At 34.7% G+C, this 22,785-nt stretch overlaps 1 protein-coding gene across 1 annotated transcript in view; it reads left to right on the top strand.

Moving 5' to 3' along the window:
• LRP1B (LDL receptor related protein 1B) overlaps nucleotides 1-22,785 on the top strand; it is a 1,457,254-nt gene that overhangs the window by 775,665 nt on the left and 658,804 nt on the right. The window contains exons 19-20 of the mRNA XM_063085362.1: nucleotides 5,269-5,349; nucleotides 6,534-6,701. Of these exons, the coding sequence (XP_062941432.1) occupies nucleotides 5,269-5,349; nucleotides 6,534-6,701 (249 nt within the window). The remainder of the gene's footprint in view (nucleotides 1-5,268; nucleotides 5,350-6,533; nucleotides 6,702-22,785) is intronic.

The raw sequence follows: 22,785 nt of genomic DNA, 5'->3' as shown, positions 1-22,785 counted from the left end.
GATGTTTGCTTCACAGCATGAGTTTGGGAGAATTGCCTCTGTCTCAATCTTTCGGAATAGTTGGTAGAGAATTGGTATCAATTACTCTTTAAAGATCTGGCAGAACTCTGCAGTGAACCTGTCTGGTCCTGGGCTTTTCTTTGTTGGGAGCCTTCTGATAACACTTCAATCTCTTTTATTGTTATTGGTCTGTTCAGATTTTCTACATCTTCTTGGCTCAGTGTTGGTAGTTTGTGTGTGTCCAGAAATTTATCCATTTCCTCCAGATTTTCAAATTTGTTGGCATATTGTTGATTATAGTAGTCACTAATGATTTCTTGTATTTAACGAGGTATCAGTTGTAATATCACCTTTTTCATTTCTAATTTTTGTTATATGGGTCTTTTCTCTTCTTTTTTTTTTTTTGGTTAGCCTTTCTAATGGTTTGTCAATTTTATTTATCTTTTCAAAAAACCAACTACTTGATTCATTGCCCTTTTGTATTGTTTTTTGGATTTCAATTTCATTAAGTTCTGTTCTGATCTTAATGATTTCTTTCCATCTGCTAAACTTTGGGTTTGGATTGTTCTTGTTTTTCTAGTTCTTTAAGGTGAAGTACTAGATTGTTTATTTGCATCTTTCCATTCTTCTGAAGTTAGCATTTAATGTGATCAATTTCCCCCTTAGTACTGCTTTTGCAGTATCCCACAGGTTTTGGTATGATGTATCATTGTCCTCATTAGTTTCAATCAATTTTTGGATTTCCTGTTTAATTTCTTCTTGGACCCATATGTCATTAAGTAGAAAGCTGCTTAATTTCCATGTGTTAGTATAGTTTCCAGAATTTATTTGCTATTGATTTCTAAATTTAATCCATTGTGACCTGAAAAAATACATGGGATAATTCCAATTTTTTTGAATGTGTTGAGACTTGATTCCTGCCCTAACATATGATCTACCCTGGAGAATGTTCCATGTGCTGATGAGAATGAATATTCTGAGGTTGTTGGATGGAATATTCTTTAGATATCTGCCAAGTCCAATTGGTCTAAAGTGTTGTTTAGATCTTGCATTTCTCTATTAATTCTTTGCCTAGATGATCTGTCCAATATTGATAATGGAGAGTTCAGGTACGCTGCTATTATGGCATTAGTGTCTATCTGATTCTTTAGGTCTAATAGAGTTTGCTTTATAAATCTGGCTGCTCTGATGTTGGGTGCATATATATTTATGATTATTATGTCTTCTTGATGGATAAATCCTTTTATCGTTATATAGTGGTCTTCTTTATCTCTTTTTATGGCTTTGGGTATAAAGTCTACTTTATCGCATGTAAGAATAGCTACTCCAGCTTGTTTTTCATTTCTATTTGCATGGTATATCTTTTCCTATCTTTTCACTCTTAGTTTATGTGTGTCTTTACAGGTGAGATGAGTCTTTTGAAGGCAACATATAGTTGGGTCCACCTTTTAAATCCAGTCAGTCAGTCTGTGTCTTTTGAGTGGGGAATTTAATCTTTTACATTAAGAGTTATTATTGAAAAGTGTTGATTTAACTCCTAGCATTTTACTGATTTTTGTTTGGATGTCTTAAGTGTCTTTTGTTCCTTTCTTTCTGATTTACTGATTGTCTTCTCTATTTGTTGGTTTCTTAGGGTGGTAGATAAACTTCTTTCTTTTTTTTTTTCTCTCTTCATTGTTGGCATTTTTATTTTACTAGTGGGTTTTTGTTTTTGTTGAGTTTTTATGGCAGTGGTGATTATTTTTCAGGTACCAAACCCAGTACTCCCTTGATAATTTCTTGTAAGGGTGGTCATGTGGTAGTGAATTCCTACAGTATTTGTTTGTCTAGAAATCTATTATTTGCCCTTCATTTCAGAAGGATAGCCTTGCTGGGTAAAGTATTCTTGGATGGCAATCTCTGTCTTTTAATATTTTGAATATATCATCCTGTTCCTTTCTGGCTTTTAGGGTTTTTGATGAGAAGTCTGATGTTATGCTGATTGGGGCTCCCTTATAGGTGACTTGATGCTTCTCTCTTGCAGCTTTTAAGATTCTCTCTTTGTCTTTGAGTTTTGCCAATTTGACTATAACATGTCTTGGAGATGGCCTTTTAGGGTTAAGTACGTTTGGGCATCTTTGTGCTTCCTGAATCTGAAGATCTGTGTCTTTCTCTATACCTGGGAAGTTTTCTGCCAGTATTTTGTTGAGTATGTTTTCAATGCAATCTCCTTTTTCCTCCCCATCTGGAATACCCATGATTTGGATATTTGAGTGCTTAAAGTTGTCTGTTATCTCTCTTAGATTTTCCTCAATGTTTTTAATTCTTTTTTATTTTTATTTTTTTGTCTGCCTGTGTTGTTTCAAACAGCCCATTTTCTAGGTCAGAAATTCTTCTGCTTCTGCAAGCCTGCTGGTTAGACTCTCAGTTGTGTTTTTTGTTTTGTTGAATGAATTCTTCAGCTCTGCAAGCTCTGCTACATTCTTTTTCAGGGTATTGATTTCCTTGTACATTTCTTCTTTCAGGTCCTGCATACTTTTCCTCATTTCATTGTGCTGTCTAGCTAAGTTTTCTTATATCTCATTTAGTTTCCTCAGAATTATCACTTGAAATTCCTTGTCAGTCATTTCAAGGGCTTCTTGTTCTATAGGATCTAGAGCTTGAGAGTTATTATTAGCCCCTGGTGGTGTACTTTCTTGATTTTTCATATTTCTGGTATCTTTCATTTGGTGTTTAGTCATTATGGCAAGGTATTTCACAGTCCAGTCATTCGACTCTATTGTTTGGCTAGAATCCTGCCGGGACTGCCGATTTCACATGGCTGCCTCAGTGCCTGTGAGCGGGAGGCTTGAGCCTTTCTGGGCTGTGGGGACTGTACTTGGATGGGAGTCCAATAGTAGCACCTACCTGCCTCAGCATGTGGGTGTCTCTGGGCACACAGTGGTCACGGCAGTTCCCGGGCCTCTCTGCGGGGGCCTCTCTGGGTGGCATGCACTCACCTGGGCCGGGGGTGGTCCTGGATCAGTGCCTACCAGCTCTGGCATGTGCAAGCATCTCGGGATTCATGGTGGTCACAGTGGCTCCCAGGCCTCTCTGTGCATGCCTCTCTGGGTGGCACACAGTCGCCTGGACTGGAGGTGGTCCCATGTTGGCGCCTACCTGCTCTGTTGCATGCAGTCGTCTTGGAGCATGTGGTGGTTGTGCTGGCTCTGCATAGTAAAACAATTTAAGAAAAATGTTTAATTTTTGTGCTTAATACACGCTAAAAATATAGGTACAATAAAATAACAGTTTAGGTATATTCATGGATGATAAGTGAAAATGAGGAAGGAAATTGCCAATAGAATGTGCTAAAAAGAACTATGCATGCAGAACTGGAAGAACTGCACTCTAAGATCTGTTTTTCCTTAAGGGGGTACATGCAACCTTAGGCAAGCCTAACTTTTCTGAGTTTCAGTTGCCTTAGAGCTAAAATGATTGGACACAATCAGTGGTTTTCATTTTTTTAAGGAGATAAATACATTTTTCTTACTCGTATACTTTTCTCCAAATAAAATAGTACTCATAACTCCAAAATTAAAACTATAGATAAATAGTTCAATTGATCAATCAATTGATCAGTTGACCAAAGATAAGAGGTGAATAGAAGGAGTTTGGTCAACCAATGTCCAGCCTGCTCCGGTAGTGGCTATCTTTGGCAGCCCTGAGACAACCTACATAATACAATTTAAAAGTATTTATGATCTCTTTTATTAAATATGTCCTATGATCCTAAGTTAAATGTTTTAAAGAGGAAAACAAATTTTTGCCACAGAATTGTTTTGGCTTGATTTGTGAGAGGAACAATATGGAGAACAATTCTATCTCAGTGTATCAGTTTCTTCTGTCTTTATATCAATAAACTGATGGCTTTTTTTCTTCTTTTTCTGTTTTTTTAATGTGTATAAAATCAGCTCTTGTGTGTGAGGATTTATGATTCCATGCATATTCTCCTGGGAGCTAAAAGTTCTGGTATAGAATACGGACCACCGATCTATCTCAGTATATCAATTTCTTCTGTCTTTATATCAATAAGCTGATTATTTTTCCCTTCTTTTTCTGTTTGTTTAATGTGTATAATATGAGCTCTTGTGTGTGGATTAATGATTCCATGCATATTCTCCTGGGAGTTAAAAGCACTGGTATTGAGCGACTCACATAAACTCTAGGTGAATTACTTTACCATTTATGAAATAGAAAGAATAAAACTTTCTCCTGGGAAATATTAGTAAGCTACTCTGAATTCCTTGGATGAACTGTTTGGTAAAAATGTTTTTCTCCGATTATTATTACTTTTTTTTGTAATCAGCCTTGACTTTGGATCTCATTATGACAATATTTTTTTTTTTTTTTTTTTGTCGTTTTTTCGTGACCGGCACTCAGCCAGTGAGTGCACTGGTCAGTCCTATATAGGATCCGAACCCGCGGCGGGAGCGTTGCTGCGCTCCCAGCGCAGCACTCTACCAAGTGCACCACGGGCTCGGCCCATCATTATGACAATATTGTCTTTTGGATTTACTAATACTTCAAACTTGCTAATTATCTCTTTTTAAGACCTTTTTTCTATGCTGATTCTATGTATTTTTGTTTTAATTACCTGAAGATTAGGAAAGGAGATCTTTTGGTTTAAATGGGTAAAATTACATTTTGAAATTGAATTCTTTGCCTTTTTTTTTTTTTAGGTATTTTGTGATTTTTTTTTTAAATACGGAATTCATACTTTCAAAGTCCTTGTAACTATATGATACTAACTAAATTGATTTTATTTACTTGATTCTTTTACTTTCACCTTGTGATATTGGCATCTCCCAGAAGCAGAATTAGATTTGACTTTCCTGCTTTGTGTGCATTCAGAAAAGACCTTCCTCTATTAAGTCATAAACACATTACTTTGCAGTAACAGCGTGTAGAGCCATCAGCTGGTATCCTCTGAGTGAAGGTTGAGTCCCCTGGTATACAGAGTTAACATCTATTCATTTTTCTCCAGTAAAATGAATCTAAATGATCCTTCATCAACTGATTATCCTAGGCATTCAGTCACTGCAAAGTACTCATTTAGAAGATATTAAAAGAATGTGTATCCTTTGTCCTCAAGAAGTTACAGTCACTGTATTTGTTTATCTACTGTTTCCTCTGTGCCTTTGTGGAGAACAGGGAAGGAGTTCTGATCACATTAGCAAATGAAATACAAATTAAGTCAAGCACAGTCAATAACATGTTTCCTATTGGACGTTTTTATACCTTTCACAGAATTTCCAACTTGTGAGCCACTAACTCAATTTATATGCAAGAGTGGAAGATGCATTAGCAGCAAATGGCACTGTGACTCTGGCAAGTATCAAATATTCACTGTACAACACTGATTGATTGGGGATCTGGCAGTCTGAGCTGCCTGGCTGCCTTCAAAGGTGGTTTGTAAGAGAAGCTTGTGGAGTGAAGCAAAATTGCTAAGACAAGTGGTGAAGAGGGCAGCTGGCACATCAATGGGGATTAGCATTAAAGATAATGGAGCTCAATATTTGTCCCATGGGGCTATTATACAGATTTGTTTTCAGACATTATATTGGACATAGTCTAAGTTTACAAACATGAAGTAAAGGGGACAATTGAAGAAACGACCTGCACAACTCAGGTTCCCCAAAGCATTTATGTAGACTCAGGATGGAGTAGTTTTAAATTATTATGGATTTATACAGATAGCCTCAACTCTGTCACCTTGCTTTTTGTGTACATATTATGTTTTTTCTTACACTCAACTGTATCATTTTGCCAAATTATGCCAAATACAGGTAAATAAATTATATACGAATCAATGCATTCTCGGTCATTTATTTCAAGTTAATCTACTTTCACTTTATAGTCCTCTCACCTTCTTCCTGAAGTGATTGTTAATAAAGAATAGAAATCATTTCTAATAATAGTGCGCAACAATTTCCAAGTATAAATACACATATAGGAGCGAGTGGAGGAGGGGCACACGGTGGACTCTAATGTTGGAGGATGAGGAAGAAGAGACAGAATTAAAGATATAGAGTCTGGGATATAGAGATGATGGTTTTTTTTTTTTTTTTTCCTTTTTCTTTAGGCAGCTGGCCAGTATGGAGATCCAAACCCTTGACCTTGGTGTTGTAACACCATGCTCTAACCAACTGAGTAACTGCCCAGTCCAGGATTATGGGTTTAAATAATAATTTTCCACAATTATTATATCACTAGTTGTATCCTCCCCTTGTTTCATTCTCCATAAATGCATTCAGTCATGGTTATTTCCGACTGAAATAGAAATAATTTCAAAATCCAAAGTCGAGGACTTTTTCTCTCTTAGTTTAGAAGTTGATATTAAATCAGAAGAGAAATAATTCTCCCACCATTCATGGAAAATGTTGATCCACTGGCTCTTCATTCCTTTTTCAAAAACAAATGCAAAGTCTATATAGCTTAAAAAAAGATATTTCATTAGAAAAATTTTCACCCTGGATCAGTTTTCACTGCCTGACACTGGTGTTTCTTTCCAGATGACGACTGCGGGGATGGGAGTGATGAGGCTGGCTGTGTTCTCTCTTGCTTTGATAATCAGTTCAGATGTTCCAGTGGCAGATGTATCCCAGGCCATTGGGCCTGTGATGGTGACAATGACTGTGGAGACTTCAGTGATGAAACCCAAATCAATTGTACCAAAGAAGGTTAGTAATTTTGTAAATCTATAAAATCTCATTTTAAGTTGATGTCTAATATTTGGAGTATCTCAAATAAATATTACATATAAAAAATTGCTTATAAGAAAAAAATCATACACATGGAACTCTGTAAAATAATTTGCCAATCTCTTTACTTGCACTCTTTACTTTCTTTTCTCTGGTTTCTCACCTCAATGCCTCCTTATACCTTGATACTTTCTGTGCGCTTTGCTTCCTACATTCATTAGATGCTTTCCCTACTAATCTTTTAAATTTCTCTAAACCCCAAAACCATATCAAAAGAATAAAATAAAAGAATAAGAAAGACATAATTTTACTTTCGTTTCTATACCAAATTACTTTCCTTAAGGTTGGGAATAATCTCTTATTGAATGGTTGTATATTTCCAATTGATTGGCTTTCTGAAAAGCTAAGAGAGGAAGGAGATCATGATTGTGGCTTTCAGCATATCCATGGGGAAGTAGACCCTGTCATTTGCATGGGTTACTTTCCAAAATTTGATCAGCCATAGGGCATGTTAATATCACAGAAAAAATCACTAGCTTGTCAAACAATCATACAATTAGTACCATTTTTAATAGAAACTTTTCTCCTACTAAAACATTGGAAGAATTTGTTATTCATTCTTTCAATAATTCTGAAAATATTTATTAAGGACTAAAGGATAGACAAATGGATGAAAAGACATGGTCCCTGTTCAATTTGAATATCTAGCATGCAGACAGACAAACAATAAAATGATTAATTTAATGAGGTGAGGTGGGTGGAAATTATGTACTCTGTGATCATAAGAAAGGAAGAATTTTCAAAGTGTTTTCCAAGGAAACATATTTATCTTCTAAAAATATTTGATAACCTATAAGATAAACAATTTCTAAAGTGTTTTCTCTGATTTGGATTCCTTTTGTCAGTCTTTTTTGCTCTGCATCTCTCTTATTAAACTGTAAATTCTGGAAATAGTGACTATTAAAGAAAATATCTGTGCAATATTAGGTTCTTAAAAGAATAACCCTGGCTTTTTTGTGAATTCTGTAAGTGATTTATTAAAAAACATATTGTTTGGTTTTGATTTTACCTGAATGACCTTGGGTACCAGAGTCAATGATCCATATATGGCTGAACAATGACCCATGAGCCATGAGGCAATGACATAGTCTTTGTGGTTAATGAGCTTGACATGATTCATGTCTATCCCTGGCAGTGGACATAACAGAAATTATAATGAAAACAAACAAACAAACAAACAAACAAAAACTAAGAAATTTTTTATGACAATGTCATAAGATTTAACAAGGACATATTTGAATTCAGTTTTGTGTCAATATCAGGAGAGGAATGAATTATGGATAAAGCTACTCATATTGATATTATCTGTCTCTTATTCCTCATTATGTAATAAGTTCTTTCCCCCCTCTCTCTCCTTCTCTCTCCCTCACTTCTCCTCTCCTTATCTCTAGCTCATTCTTGTGTCTTTTTCTCTCTCCGTTTAGTTCTTCCACAAGGATACATGAGCTAGAACTTTTTTGTTCATCATTAATCTGGAATGGAAAAAGAAAGTATACATAAAGATTTTTTGAAATGTTTGAAACATTCATCTGAGGGGTGGTTAACATTTCATTACTACATTGCACTTTAAATATAAACTGCATTTTCCCCTCCTTGCAGATGTCTTTTTAGGCTCCTCTTGGGGTGTGCATCTGTGTCCTGCTGGCACGACCCCATAATATGCTGTGAAGGAGAAATTGCCCCAAAGCTAATTTATTTTCACCTCAGAAATGAGATTTCAACCCTATCTTTTATGTGTATTTATCTCTGAGTTAAAATGATCATTGCACATTAAGAGGTATTGAAAAGATCGCTTTTGCTTCATGAGGGTCTGAAGTGGGTGGCATACCTCCTTGTTGGTTCTGTAGGTAGTTTGGGGGGGGTTGCTTATTATAGAAACAGCAGCGATTTAATGTTAATGACCTTCCTTTTTAGAACACCTCAATTTCACTAATATATTACTTAAAGGATACACTGCCAATGAGAATGCCATGTATTTCTTATATGATTATGGTGAAATACTAAAAAAAAGATCCAGATAATCTACATGATTCTTAAACGTATTTCAAGCAAAGAATTAGGAGAATTTCCTGAACTGATTTATATTTATCAGATTATAAATTGTACCAGGATTTCCTAATCAAATATTCTACTTGGTGAATACAAGGTACAGAAATTTGGGAAAAAGTAACATTCTGGGATGACTTTGGTATAAAACAATCCAGCATATTTCAAAGGGAATTTATATATTTTTATCTATCATCATTTTGATTGCATATTCTGGTATAGAAATTATAAAATAATGAGGGCACGTAGAATTGTTAAAGCTGATCTGGAAAGTCATTTGCACATGTAGTATTTGTGAGGCCGTTGCCAAGATAAAATAGAAATTCAATGCAATTAGTCATATAATTCAGTCCCAAGACCTGCTGTGGAAGAAAGAGCAGGAGATTGTGGCTTGAGTTTTCAAAAATAGCTGTCAAAACTGATCAAATCCACCATATAACTGCTCAGCACTTTGCTTTACACTCCTGGTTAGGCAGAGCATATGGTGCAGTTTCTCTCTGCTCAGATTGTTTTCAAAAATGTAGAAATACTCTTGAGTTAACTTTTAATGGTAAAGGAGCAGAAGATACCAGGAAATGGAACATTTCATATTATATCATCTCCATTTCAGAAAATTCCTGAATTTAAGTTCAGTTCATATTCTATCTAAAATCACTTTTAAAAAAGAAGAATTTCTATAGTGATGATCAGTTTTTCATCATCAATATGATTAATTCATGGATAAGTATAAATGGGTAGTCTCCTTCTAGATTAATGTAAATCCATATCCTTCCCTCTTAATATTATGCTGTTCTTTTCTTTCATTTCCAAACTTCCTTATAGGCAAAGATGACAATATCTTCAGAAAGCACTACCTTTTCATACAGTCACTGTTACACACAAAGAAACACACACACACGCACATGCACAAAGTGGAGGGAGAAGGAGATGAGAGAGACTACCAGAAAAGGTAGAATAGAAAGACAATCTGCAGCACAGAGATTCCTTCTTTTGTTTCAATGCCTATCGCTCATTAATTTAGTTCTGGTTTTTTTTTTGGTCTGAATTCTTTGGTTGATACATATCTCTATAGAGATCTTTTCTTAAAGCTACTGGGTGAATAGTTTCTCCAAATGAAAAAATAAGTGAGGTTGGACCCTCATGGAATTTGGTAAGCGGGAACTTCCTCTAGAGCTCAGGCCTGGCCATTTATTTATGTATTGAAAGGTTCTTGTAAAAAGGTGGTTTTACTTATAAGGATATCAAGAATACATGTAAAGTGAGACTTTTCTTAGAAACATTTAACTCTGTGGCTGAAACAATAAAATAGGTTGACTCTGGACATCTGTGAAATATCAAATATATAGAATTATTCTTATCTTTTTGTTGACAGTTTAATTTATTTGAATTGCATAAACTTTCATTCTTATTCTTTTTTGGGAAATCTCAACTAAATTTCACCCCTGGAGTAAGGCATTTCTAATATAAATATTTGCAAATTGTTCAATATTTTTTGGATAACTATTCCACCTGGTAAATTTCCATTCAGAAATTGGTGTAAAAATTTATACCAAATAATTCAGCATGAACTTGATGGAGAATGAAGTGGTTTTCTCTAAAATAGATTTTGCCTAAATTTTGCAATTTTTCATAAAAGCAACTTAAATATTTGGATTCTTCGTTATTTTGAAGGGACATCTGACCCTGGTTTATTATCATTGTTGTTTAATACCTTCTGTTTGGCTGTCTGAAACTGAAATATTTATTGCCTGCTGCACTAAGTGAATGAGTTGGAAGATGCTAGAACAATATGTGATCTCTTATTTACATTATGAATACAGTGCAAATGCAAAGTTAAAATTAAGTATGTACTGACCTTCAGTTTTAATTTATTATGAATTATCTTTAACAAGTACCCAAATCTATTAAGCAGTTAAGTGCATAACATTATTAATATACATACTCACACATGCTGTTTATCTCTGCTTCTGTTTTGGAAACTTCTGCTTTTTCTTTTTGGGCTGTACCCTCATTCATTCATTCATTTACCTCACTACCTCTTTGTTCTCAGATCTAAGAAGGAAATTAAAATAATTTTATCTTGTCCTTGTGCTTTCACAGTGAAGCACAATATTTGGTACACAGTGAATGCTCAGTAAATAATTGTTAAATGAAAGTTTATTTCTTGACCGGAAAATCTGATTATACTCTCAAAATCCATTCCTTATTTGTTCTGTCTTATACAGGTAGTAACTTTTTCTGTTTCTTCACCTAACCTCAGATCCTAGAGTTCATTTTCATGATGATGTATGAGACCAACTGTACTGATCTAGTCACGTATGTTTTCTTAGTGCAATGTAATCATCTTCATTTATCCAATAAATATTGGCAATTTCAGCACAGGATTCAATAAAATAAACTGACGAGCTGTTTCTCTTATCTTTTGTTATTGTTTATTTCTTTTTGTTTAAGATGGGAAAATCTTAAATCATTTTGTACCTATTGTCTAGCAGTAAGCACCAGTGAGGAGATTCCATTAGTGATAACGTAGGGGAAGAAAATGGAGTTAACATAGTTGGTGACCCACTAATTGTTAGGCACTTTACATTTGTTACTTCATTTAATCCTCACAATAAATATTACTCAGACAGGTTTAGATACTTGCCCAGAATTACATAGCTGGAGTTCCAAACAAAGATTACCTGTTCTTATTTCTGTATCCAACCATCTGTTTATGCAGCTATAGAGTATAATCTTTTCCTTTAACTAATTTTCTAGAATTGACATTTATATGATCTCAAATAAGTACTACCTCGCTCTCAATTGCATGCTCAATTTCACTTAAAGATGAGAAAAGAAGACCTTTCTATTTACTGTATGTCACTGTAATGAAATTTCACAAAGGGCACCAGAAGGGACCTAGGCCATTACCTTAAATATTCACAATAAGTCTGTCTCCCTTTTTTCTTTCTATTTTCCTTTCCCTGCCACAATTCCTCTTGATAAGGTGGATTCTGGAACTTTTTCATTGGAAGAGCTGTGAACATTCCCCCAAAATTTCTTCAGTCACCCAGATAATATATTTGTCTATCATAAAAGTTTTACCTCATAGAATCAGAAAGTTTAGGAAACTGGAAGGAAGTTAAAAGATCATTTAATTCAGTTCTTTCATTGTGTAGACCAGGAAAAGAGCTCAGCTTCATGAAATCTTATCCTTATGAATGCATAACAGTAACGAAAAAATTATACTGCTTCATGGAAGGAGCTGATAGCATTTTGTGTCAGAGAAGTTGAGGCTGAGGCCTTTGTACTATAAAGACATTTTCGGAGGAGATATTGGATCAAATCATCTTGCTAAGTTCATTGCAAAAAAATCAAAGGTCTGACAGTATTACCAACTAAAAAGAGACCAATATCCTCCCAAGGGAGGCTGAATCCACTCACAACACTGCAGCTATCAAAACTTATTTGTAGTGGAAACTTCATATACACATTTAGGCATGGAGAGAATGAGAATTGAAACCAACATCTTTTGACTTCCAATCTGTATCATATCTCATTTTAGCTAAACTATCAGGTTTTTAGCAGCAGAGTTTAATTCTTACCACACAGAAAACAAGATAGAGTAAATATCGTGCACAATCAGACTCAGTCTTCTGTCTTGTGTTTCTTTCATGAAAACATTCTGAAGATACTTTCAATTCATTTTCTTCTATTTTTTTATTGTGGCAAAGTACATGTAACACAAAATTTACTTAACCATTTTACTTTCATATTGTTGTACAAACATTATCACCCATCCATCTCCAGAACACTTCTTATCTTGCAAAACTGACACTCTATCCATTAAACAGTATCTCCCCATTTCATTTTCCCTCCAGCCCCTGGAAACTACTTTCTGTCTGTAGGCTTTTTTCTTTTAGAACTTTGAATATATCAGCCACCTCTCCCACCCACCTCACAATGAATGTACCAACCCACACAACCTTCTGATTACCAAGATTCCGATGTGGAATCTGCTGATGATCTTATTGAGGATCTCTTGTATGTGATGAGACTTTTCCTTTGTGATGCTTTCAAAATTCTCCTTGTCTTTGCCTTTCAACAGTTCAATTATAATGTGTCTTGGTGTGAGTCTATGTGAGTTTATTCTACTTGGAGTTTGTAGAGTTTCATGGATGTGCATATTCACGTATTTCATCATATTTAAAAATTTTCTAGCCATTATTTTTTCAAATAGTTTTTCTTCCCCCTCTTTCTTTTCTCCTTCTGGAAAATGTATATGTTTATCCTCTTGATGGTGTTCTACAGGTCCCTGATGCTTTGTTCACTTTTTCCAAACTTTTTTCTTTTTGTTCCTCAGATCAATTTCCATTGCCCTATCTTCAAATTGGCTGATTTTTTTTACCTTATCGAATCAGACTTTGAATTCCTCTACTGAATTTTCATTTCTGTTAAAATGCATTTCAACTCCCAAATGCATTTCTGAGTAATTTTTAGTGTTTTTATCTCTGTATTAATATTTCTGTTTTGTTCCTACATTGTTTTCTTGACTTCCCGCATCTTCCTTTAGCTCTTTGGGCATCTTTAAGACAGTTGTGTTAAAGTCTTTTTTAGTGTGTCTATCATCGGGTTTTTGCCAGGGACATTTTCTGTTGGTTTGTTTTTTCTTTGAATAAGTCATATTATCTTGTTTCATGGTATGCCTTTTGATTTGTTGTTGAAACTTGGTAATTTGAATCTAATAATGTAGTAATTCTGGAAATTACATTCTCCCCCTTCCCATGGATTTTTTTAGTTTTATGTTTTAGTTTTTCAGATTGTTGTAGGCTTTCTTTGTGCCAAAGACCAACCTGAAGTGTAAACTCAATGTCTTCTCAGTCCTTTTCTTAGCCTGTGCTTCTCCCTGGGCATGGATGGTAATTTGCCAATTTCCCCTGTATACATAATTGTCCTAGTTTTTAATGTATGGTTCCCAAAAGAAGAAAAGAGAAAAATAAAGGTGGGAAAAAAAAGGCACTGGCCCTTTAATCCCCTGGAAATTATTTCAGTTGGAGCGGAGGGACTTGCAACAATGGCGGGAGGTTCAATGACAATGGCCACCACCTCTTTGTCTGCACCTCTGAGATTGAAACAGCAATCAGCAGTCAAAGCACAGAACCCCAATATTTGGAGGACAGGGTCCTTTTTACCCACCCCAGATGTGCAAGCTGTGTGCAAGCTGCTTCAGGAACACATGCATAATTGTTTGCACTGGAAGTAGAGTTTGGGAGATTCATAGCTGCTACTGTGCTAAGAGCCAGATTAGACCAAAATTAATCACAATTTACCATTCAATCCTTATCCTCCAAGTTAAGCTGCTAACAGATTTCAGAGTTCCCAAATAGTTACATCAGACAGCTTCTGACAATATAATTGTTGTCTAGGTGGAGAGATATTTTCCTAGTTCTTCCTTCCATGCCATTTTCCCCAAATCCCCGCTTTATTCATTTTTACTAAAATATACACATAAACAAAAAAAGCTGCTGTTATTTCTCAGTAACTAAATTTTATTCAGAATAAAGTATTAGATTTGAATTTAAGGGCATTAGCAAATTATGTTATGAACTCAGCAAAATCTTATACTCTTCTGTCTTAATGTTTTTTGAATATTCACTTTCAATGAAACTAGATTGTTTCCTCATAAAAATGCAATTAAAAGCAAATTTAAGCTCCATCTAATTTTAGAGAAGTATAATACCTATTTTCAATAAAATACAAATTGTCTGGCTTAACTTTATTCTCCCACAGATTGATTTATTTTCTTTAGAAAATGATAATACTGAGATATCAAAACAATGTTAATTATTAATGGATTTTATCCATAGGAAACCTCTTTTTGTCTTCCAGGACAAAATAGCTATTTAAAGGTCATTTTAAACTTAATACTGCAAACAACTCTTACATCAAGACCAAAGAAAACTGAATGCTTTTAAATCAATTAATATAAAAGCCTATTTTGAGAATTTATAATGTTTCTGGCAATATGCTTATCAAGAAAATTAAAAGGAATCAGACAATTGTAATTTTTTTAAAAGTGAAATATTAGAAAATGATTCATAAAAATAGGAAGAAAAAAGCTAATTATCCTCATCTTTATGCAGAAAATTGTTAATGGGGCATAAATTTTTCTTGATAAATTCAACTTTTATATTAGAAAAATAATTATGTACCTTGACATCAAACAGAGTAACACTCTTGTTTTTTCTAAGATATACTTAATAATTAAAATCAAAGGCAACAAAAGACTTAATTTCAATAAATAACCTCATCCTGTTGTTCTGCTCTTTAACAGAGCTAATGGCAAGAGTCAGTTCATTTTCATAGTCTTTAGATTCCGGTTCCCCATCCTCAGGTTGTGGCTAATAATTATTGAATTGGTATGACTTCAGGAATTAAGCAGAAAACAAACAAACAAAATACAAACAAAGGGCATGTATGATCTAAAAAATAATTAACTCACCTCTCAATAATTGAGTAGTGTTCATGCTTTTGTGAGTAAAGAAATAAACAATGGGATAAAATGCTGCCTTTTCCTGTAGAAGCAGCTGATATTTAGCTTCTTTCAGATCCTATCTGAACTGTCAGCATTTGTTTCCTTATTTATATGAAGCTTCAGCTGAATTTGCACTTAATATTCCTGCACTGTAATGACCAGATCATTCACTTTTTGTTAGGGCATTTGTTTTAGGTATAGGTTGGTATTGGTGCATACATGGGCTTCCCAAGAAAAACTTATTGTCGTTATGTGCATCAAACAACTTTCCACAAGTAACCTTGGTGCTTAATATCATCCACTGAAACTACGAAAACCGTTCTGGCATGGAATAGTCACTGGTATCAGAATGTTTCAGCACAGAATATTTTTGTTGCTATTGTTGATGTGTATGCACTTAAGTAGGATGTTCTCTGAATCACAAGTAGAATTTAAAACAGGGGTTGGCAAACATTTTCCATAAAAGGTCAGATAGTAAATATTTTAGGCTTGTCCTGTTACAACTACCCAGCATTGTTTTAGCATGAAAGTAGCCAGAGATAATATATCAACAAGCGAGTATGTCTGTGTTCCAATAGATCTTTATTTACAAAAGCAGGTAGTAGACCAGAATTGGTCTGCAGGTTTTTAGCTTTCTGACCCCTCATTTGGAAGATAAATAGACATAAAATCTAAAGAAACTATATTCCTGAATAATCTTAGACCCATATCTCATAGAATGTCAAATTTATTGAACAAAGGCAAACAATAAGGGGGAGAAGAAAGGGCTAAGGTAGGAAGAGATAAACCATTAATAATTTTTAAATTTATATACTCTGTCCCACTCTCACATATGTATCTCATATGTATATAGTCTTTCTATATATTAACATTCTAAATTATTTTTAAATATCAAATTAAATAATATCATCTTTTCTCCAGTTTTTTTCTAGTAGATAGTTGCCTACTGTGAGCTAGGCTCATTGGTAAGACAAGCAGTACATTTCAAATGTAAAATATTTGCATTGCAATTTGTTTTAATTAATATTAGATATCTAACATATCTGTTAAGTTGATTGGTTAATTTGGACAGCAAATGAAGAGCTAGATTTCTCAATTACTTTACATAGACAATTCAACAGATTGCTGTATTCTGTTCACTTATATTCAGATAATGTAAGAGTTTATTGTTCCCATGCTATTTAGATTGTAAATGAAATGTTCATGGTGAAGTTCCTGATATCGAAACTTAAAATTTTAATGAGCTGAACTAATGTTTTATGTAGATTTTGTTACTGGCATCCAAGTTTGGCCACCCTTTTGCCAGGAAGAAAGGACTCCAGAGCCCAATGTTAATGCGAGGTTTGGAATTTTTATTCAGGAAGTGCAACTTGGGAGAGAGATAGGTTGAAGTGTCTCAAAGGCTCTTCCTACTGAAGAGCCTCAGTAGGGTTTTTAAAGGGACAATTGTGGGAAGCAAAAGGGGGAGGTTATTCCCATCAGGAGGTTGCTATGTTCAATCTTGCAGACTCCAGGTTTTTGTTATCTAATGGTCAGTCTTGTAATTCTTCAACTCATTCTTGGGACATGGGCATTATCTGGTTCCCACAAGCTGGATGCTATCATGTCCCTGGACAGCTGTGACTTCAAAGGAAGAATGGTTCATTCTGCAAGTTACTATCTTGCTGTTCTCAAGCACTAAGTTCTGCAGTCTTTTCTCATGAGCTATGCTAGGATCCAAAGTTACAAAAAGACTTTTCAATGGCTAGCATTTCGCTTGAAGCTGTATTCTACAAAGTGGTTCTTCTAAGGCTAATTGTCTATGACTGTTTGCAATGGTGAGCTCTTACAAATTCCCCACAGTCAATAGTTCCATTACGGATATGGACGATGACTTGCCTCATTGACTCGAGCTGGGTCAAGCTGAAGGAGGGGTTAACTTGGAATGGGAATGAAACTTATTGACATGATGGAGGACATAGCTTTTGGTACCTGGCTGGAGTAGCAGAGGGACAAAGGGCATTTGTTTATCTATTGTTTTAACAGTTGATTGACAGGTGGTAATATAGAGCTTAAACCTACAAGTGAGAACAAAGATGCTGATGATTATAATAATAACAGTTTGAAATGCAGATCAAAATAGATTTCTTAACTCCGAAAATAGATTTCTTGTCCCCCAATCAGTGATGGGGTCAGTGGGCCAAACCTCTTGTAATCATTTTGCATGGGCACATATTTTGTTTACTAGAGTCTCAATTCTACCAAGGTATTAATGTAAGTACAGCAACCGGTGTTTGCTAAGACACAAACATTTCCCTCTTCTGCCAGCAAAAAATCTGAAGCCTTGTGGTTATTTTATATTCTTGGTGACTTACTCAGAATTAGCATCAACAGTTTTAATAACTTAGGTGAATCCTTTGTTTAAGAACTAGACAACTCAACCAAGCCCTGAGGCTCCCCTTCCCAAGGCTTTGAATATTTCATAGAACTTCTTGTGCAATCAAGTCAACTTCAAGACATTATTTTTCCCTTTTTTGATCAGAATATTCCTCATGGAAGCATTGATGATAACTTTTCTGATTGCCTTTTTTGTATTGATCCTTCAGTGCTGGGGAGGTTCAATCCAAGTAGTCATGTCCAATGTGGGGGGAAAGATAAAATAATAGTTAGGTCAAATTAGGACAACATGAAGTGGGGTCAGGAACTTAGAAGAGACATGCTATTTTACAACTAACTGACTAATTTAAATGATCATTATCTTGTAAAGTGAAAAACATAAACATCAGAAGGATATTCTTCAAAATGCCTCATTATGTCATTGGGTGGTTTGGTGAACTTCTTACATGGCCCATACATCAGACATGAAATTTTTCCCTCTAAACTCATGCAGTTTCAGCCTATAAGGCTTCAGGAACAGAGCAGTTACCAATTTTATTAATTTTATGGAGTAAAGGTGTATTGGAGTAACCTAGAAGAATTCAGGATCCAGTCAAAACTACAGGTAGATTAAAAAAAAGTCAAATACAATATAGTGAGCTACAATCTTATGACAAGTGTATTACAGCTTTTCTTTAGAAATATAATTTTTCTCCACATTGATCATATAGAAATCCCAGATTTAAAAACCTCTTGAGGCTATGAAGTCAAATCAAGGCAAGCATTGAATTTTATCTTCAATCTGAAAGTTCTTGGGTTTGTCAGGCAGTAACAATTTTATTTATTCACTGTGAGGCTGAGAACACTTGAATGCAGGCATTTTATGCACATCCTCAAATATGATATTCCATATAACCAATGTATTCAATTGTATCCTGTTATAAAGAAAGAACAAATTCTTTGTATTTACGTAAATGACCATGTTTTCATAAAAATCATAAGGATACTCACAAATAGTTTTCAAATTTTGGAGGCATCAAGTAGGGAAAAAAATGCCTCCATCTCTGTTCATAAAAGTATATTTTACCAAATTGATGTAAGTCATAGATAAGAAAGAAGTTTTCCTCTAATCTGGAAAACAAAACATTTAAGTAAATAACCAATAATGTTTTAAAAAGTCATAAAACCATTATCTTTATCAATTATTTAACTTTAAGTAATTAACTTTTGCTTTGCTTGATCTTGATTAGCAGTTTGACAAACCCATCAGATTTCCTATTAGAGTTCTGAAAAACTTTTATTTTGTCCATTGATCTTAAAGTTATTTGTAACCTGTATTTAGGAGTACTTGTACTCTCTTTCATGAATCTCATTGTAGATGCCTTTATAGAAAAATCAAAACTGTGATGACAGAGACTTAGAATGAATAGTCATGGTTAAAATCTGATGAAAACTTGACCAGGAAATTTGTTGACTAGAAAATCTGATTATTTTTATTACATACGGTACCTTAATATCACAGACAGAATCAAGACTGATAGTGTCACATCAGGACCGTCAGACTTTTATCAATTTTATATTATGGTTAGAGTATTTACATCTACAGTATATGTATGTAAATATATTCCCTTAAAGAAGATTTAATATAATAAGCAAAATATGACTGATAACATTTCATAAAAAATTTTATAAATTTTATAAAACTTTATAGTATTTATATCAACAACATATCCATAAATATAACTGAAAGAGGATGTAATAATATTTATCCTTCGACAATCCTTTCCATGCAATTTACCAAATAAGCTTAATTATTTAATATCTTCACAAGGTGATAGATATATACTCTGATACTCTCCAGGGACCCAAGTAGAAAATTCCAAAGACAATTCACCAAAACAGGATCACAAGTCACTGTGAAATAATGGTCATTTATTAAACAAAAGTGATAATCAGAGACTTAAAAAGCAACTCAGAAAATTATGTAGATGTAAAAACCTTAACCATTTCAAAGCTGTTTTTTTCAAGTAATTAAAAACCTAACATAGAAAACATTTCAGTGTCAGATGATAACAGCAAAGTTTTTAAAATCTTTTCAAAGCTAGGAAAAGTGGGTGCTTCAGGCAATTATAACCTGCAAATATGCACAGTGAGATACAGCAAAAGTTAACTTCTGATATATGAGTCTAAGAAGCTTCAAGAGGAAGATTTTACCTCAAGAAATAAAATTCTTATTCTAAATGAAGAAGACAATTTCCAACCAGTAAACAAGAAGATTAAATGAATCTCAGAAAAATGCGGCAAAAATAGAAACTGTAGTACATTTAGAAGATTAGCTGTTAAAGAAACAGATTCATCCTGTCTCCCAGGTTGTGTTTCCTGAATAAGACTTTCAAACCTTGCATCAATATCTGAGACTTCTGAGTCATTTATTTCTGATGAAGGGGCTGCTGAACTTGGTGTCAATAACAGCTTCCACTTCAATAATACTATGACTTACTAGGAGGATATTTAGCACCCTGTACCGAAACTTTTGTTTCTATATATTCTTTGAGTGTCTTCACATATATCTGTTTTTAATACTAAAAGTAATTTAATTTTTGCTTAGGTATGGACACAGTCTTTTCCATTCCCTCTATTCAACTTTTGTAAGTGACCCAGGCATTAAACATATAAAGATTTAAAATTGGTCTTTTTTCCCCACTAAATTAATCATTAAATCCCAAGTGCAAATAATTTTAATGGTACCATCCAATGTCTTAAGAGGATAATATCCAGTGGGGGCTACATATGAGGGGGTAAAAGGTGTGTCTTGTAATAGAAAGTAAAACACAAAAATCACGTCCTGGAAATGTGTGTGGGGTGGGGAGCGGTGGGGCTTGGTAAGAGGCATGAAAAGAAGGTGAGAATTATAAGTCAAGGGCATGGCAAATCTAAATGACCTGGAGGGAGTCATCAAAGTCCAATGGGATGAGGACACAGGCTTACTTCACTGTTAGTTCATAGCAGAGATCATAGTACCTTCAGATGCACAGCATCCCCTGAATTTGTTCCACATTACATGGAGAAGAGCAGGACAGTGTACCCCCACCAACCCTAATGCAGGCTCTAGCCATTCAGCCCAAGGTCTTGGAAGCATCAGTTTCCTGAGGATTTCTAGAAACCAGAGGCAGTCTAACCTCCTTAGGGGAATATGAAGGCTCCCCTCAGGCAGAGACAGGAAAAAGTTACACCCGCATTCTCCTGGTAAATGGAATGAGGCTATTGATGTATTGCCAGACTAGCTTTTCAGTAGTGTCAGGGCTGGAGAAGTATGTCTGGAGAAAAACTCTGGAGCAAACATCTGCCGTAGGTACAGGAATTATTAATACATAGTAATTCATTGAAAAGCTAGGAACAGAGCAGGGACTAACACATGGCAGTTATTGGAAGTGCAGGAAGCTTTGAGCACATGCAATATATAGCGTTTTTTGTTTTTGTTTTTTCCCCACTTTTCAAAGCACTTTACAATGAATGACAAGTTAAGGGATAAAGTCCATTAAAACAGGAAAAAAAGAAGGGATCCTCTGCCCCAGATTTGGTCTCACAATTTAAATAATCCATCATATTTGTAGTACCATCATTAGCTATATTCTCTGGGGAGCTTTGACATTTCTTATAAACCAAAAATGTATTATGACTAAAAAATATATATCATATAAATATAGTATTTGCAACGCTGATTTTTATTTTTTTAACTTTAGGAGAAAAATATTCTTTCTATCTCTGTATAGTTGCTAGTCTTCTAACTGCAAATATTTAGTCACAGTGAATTCATTTAAATATTGGGATACATTCCACCATCGGTTGCTGCATTTCCTCCAGGGCTCTGTATTTATTTATTTGAGTTCCCAAATTGTATGCTTGGTTTAAATAGCTTCAGGGCAAAAATACAATAAAATTGCATTAGTTAAAAATATAACCAGCCTCAGCAACATGAAAACATAACAGTAAAACAGCATGAGCATATACATATAAACATAGTCATCATTTTAACATTCCATTGGGACAAGCCATATTACAAAGATAAATTGTGTGCCAGGCCCTAAAGCTTAGGAAACTGGAGCTCAGGGGAATGACACAGGCCTGGAACTCAGGTTTGATGGCCATCACAGGCTCTTCAGAGGAACGCAGCTCTCCGTCAAGAGGAAAATCAACCACTGTTAACAGAAGCTGATTTCATTTGGCAAGATGGTTAAGAGGAAATAAAACCCCATGACTTTTCTATATTTTCTGGCAGAAAAGAACAGCATGCCTAAACATCGATACCTACCCAAATCTAACAGACATGAGAAATAGATTTGGGGTATTTTTAATTTATTATGAGAGAATGGAATGAGAATTGGGGAGAGAAGGAGTATAAGTGTAAGAGTGTGTGTGTGTGTGTGTGTGCTCACACGCGCATGAGTGTAAGTGTAATAGTCTACCTGATTTTAGTATAAACTTTGAATGTTCAAGCAGATGAAGTAGATGCAAATATATAAACTTGTAAATTTGAAGAGTCTTAGAGATTTTTTCTTGTTTATTGCCTAAATGCTCTCAAAGGGATCTGTATAAATGACATATCTAATCATATCAAAATCTAGCTGAAACTCTCTGTGGTTCCCAATTGCCTTTAGGGTTAAATCAAAACCATTTAGCATAGCATACAAGGACTTTCAAGTTCTAGGCCTTGCCCACCTATCTAGCTTTCTCTTTCTCCCCTCCTCTACTTACACACTGCACAAAAATTTATGAATATTGCTGGTTTTGCTCAGAAAATCTTTCATCCCATATAACTTTCCCTTCTGCCTGATTCTTAATCATGATTCAGAACTCTCTTCTTATTATCTGTTGTAAGAATGTCCCATATAAAATCCCCAAGTCCAGGTAAGTTTTCCCCTCTGTGTGTTCTCATGGCACCCTCTCCTACCATAGCACTTATGACATTGCTTTATAACTGCATACGTTGCCTTCTTACATGTATACTGATCATTCTATGATCTTTCCAAAGGCAGAAACTATGCCTTTCATTTTGCACCTGGACTCCAGCAAAAACCATTTATCTGG

Source organism: Cynocephalus volans, chromosome 1, assembly GCF_027409185.1.
Source record: "Cynocephalus volans isolate mCynVol1 chromosome 1, mCynVol1.pri, whole genome shotgun sequence".
NCBI classification, from domain to species: domain Eukaryota; kingdom Metazoa; phylum Chordata; class Mammalia; order Dermoptera; family Cynocephalidae; genus Cynocephalus; species Cynocephalus volans.
The sequence above is the reverse complement of the archived record's forward strand: the minus strand, read 5'-3'. Positions and strand labels throughout refer to the sequence as shown.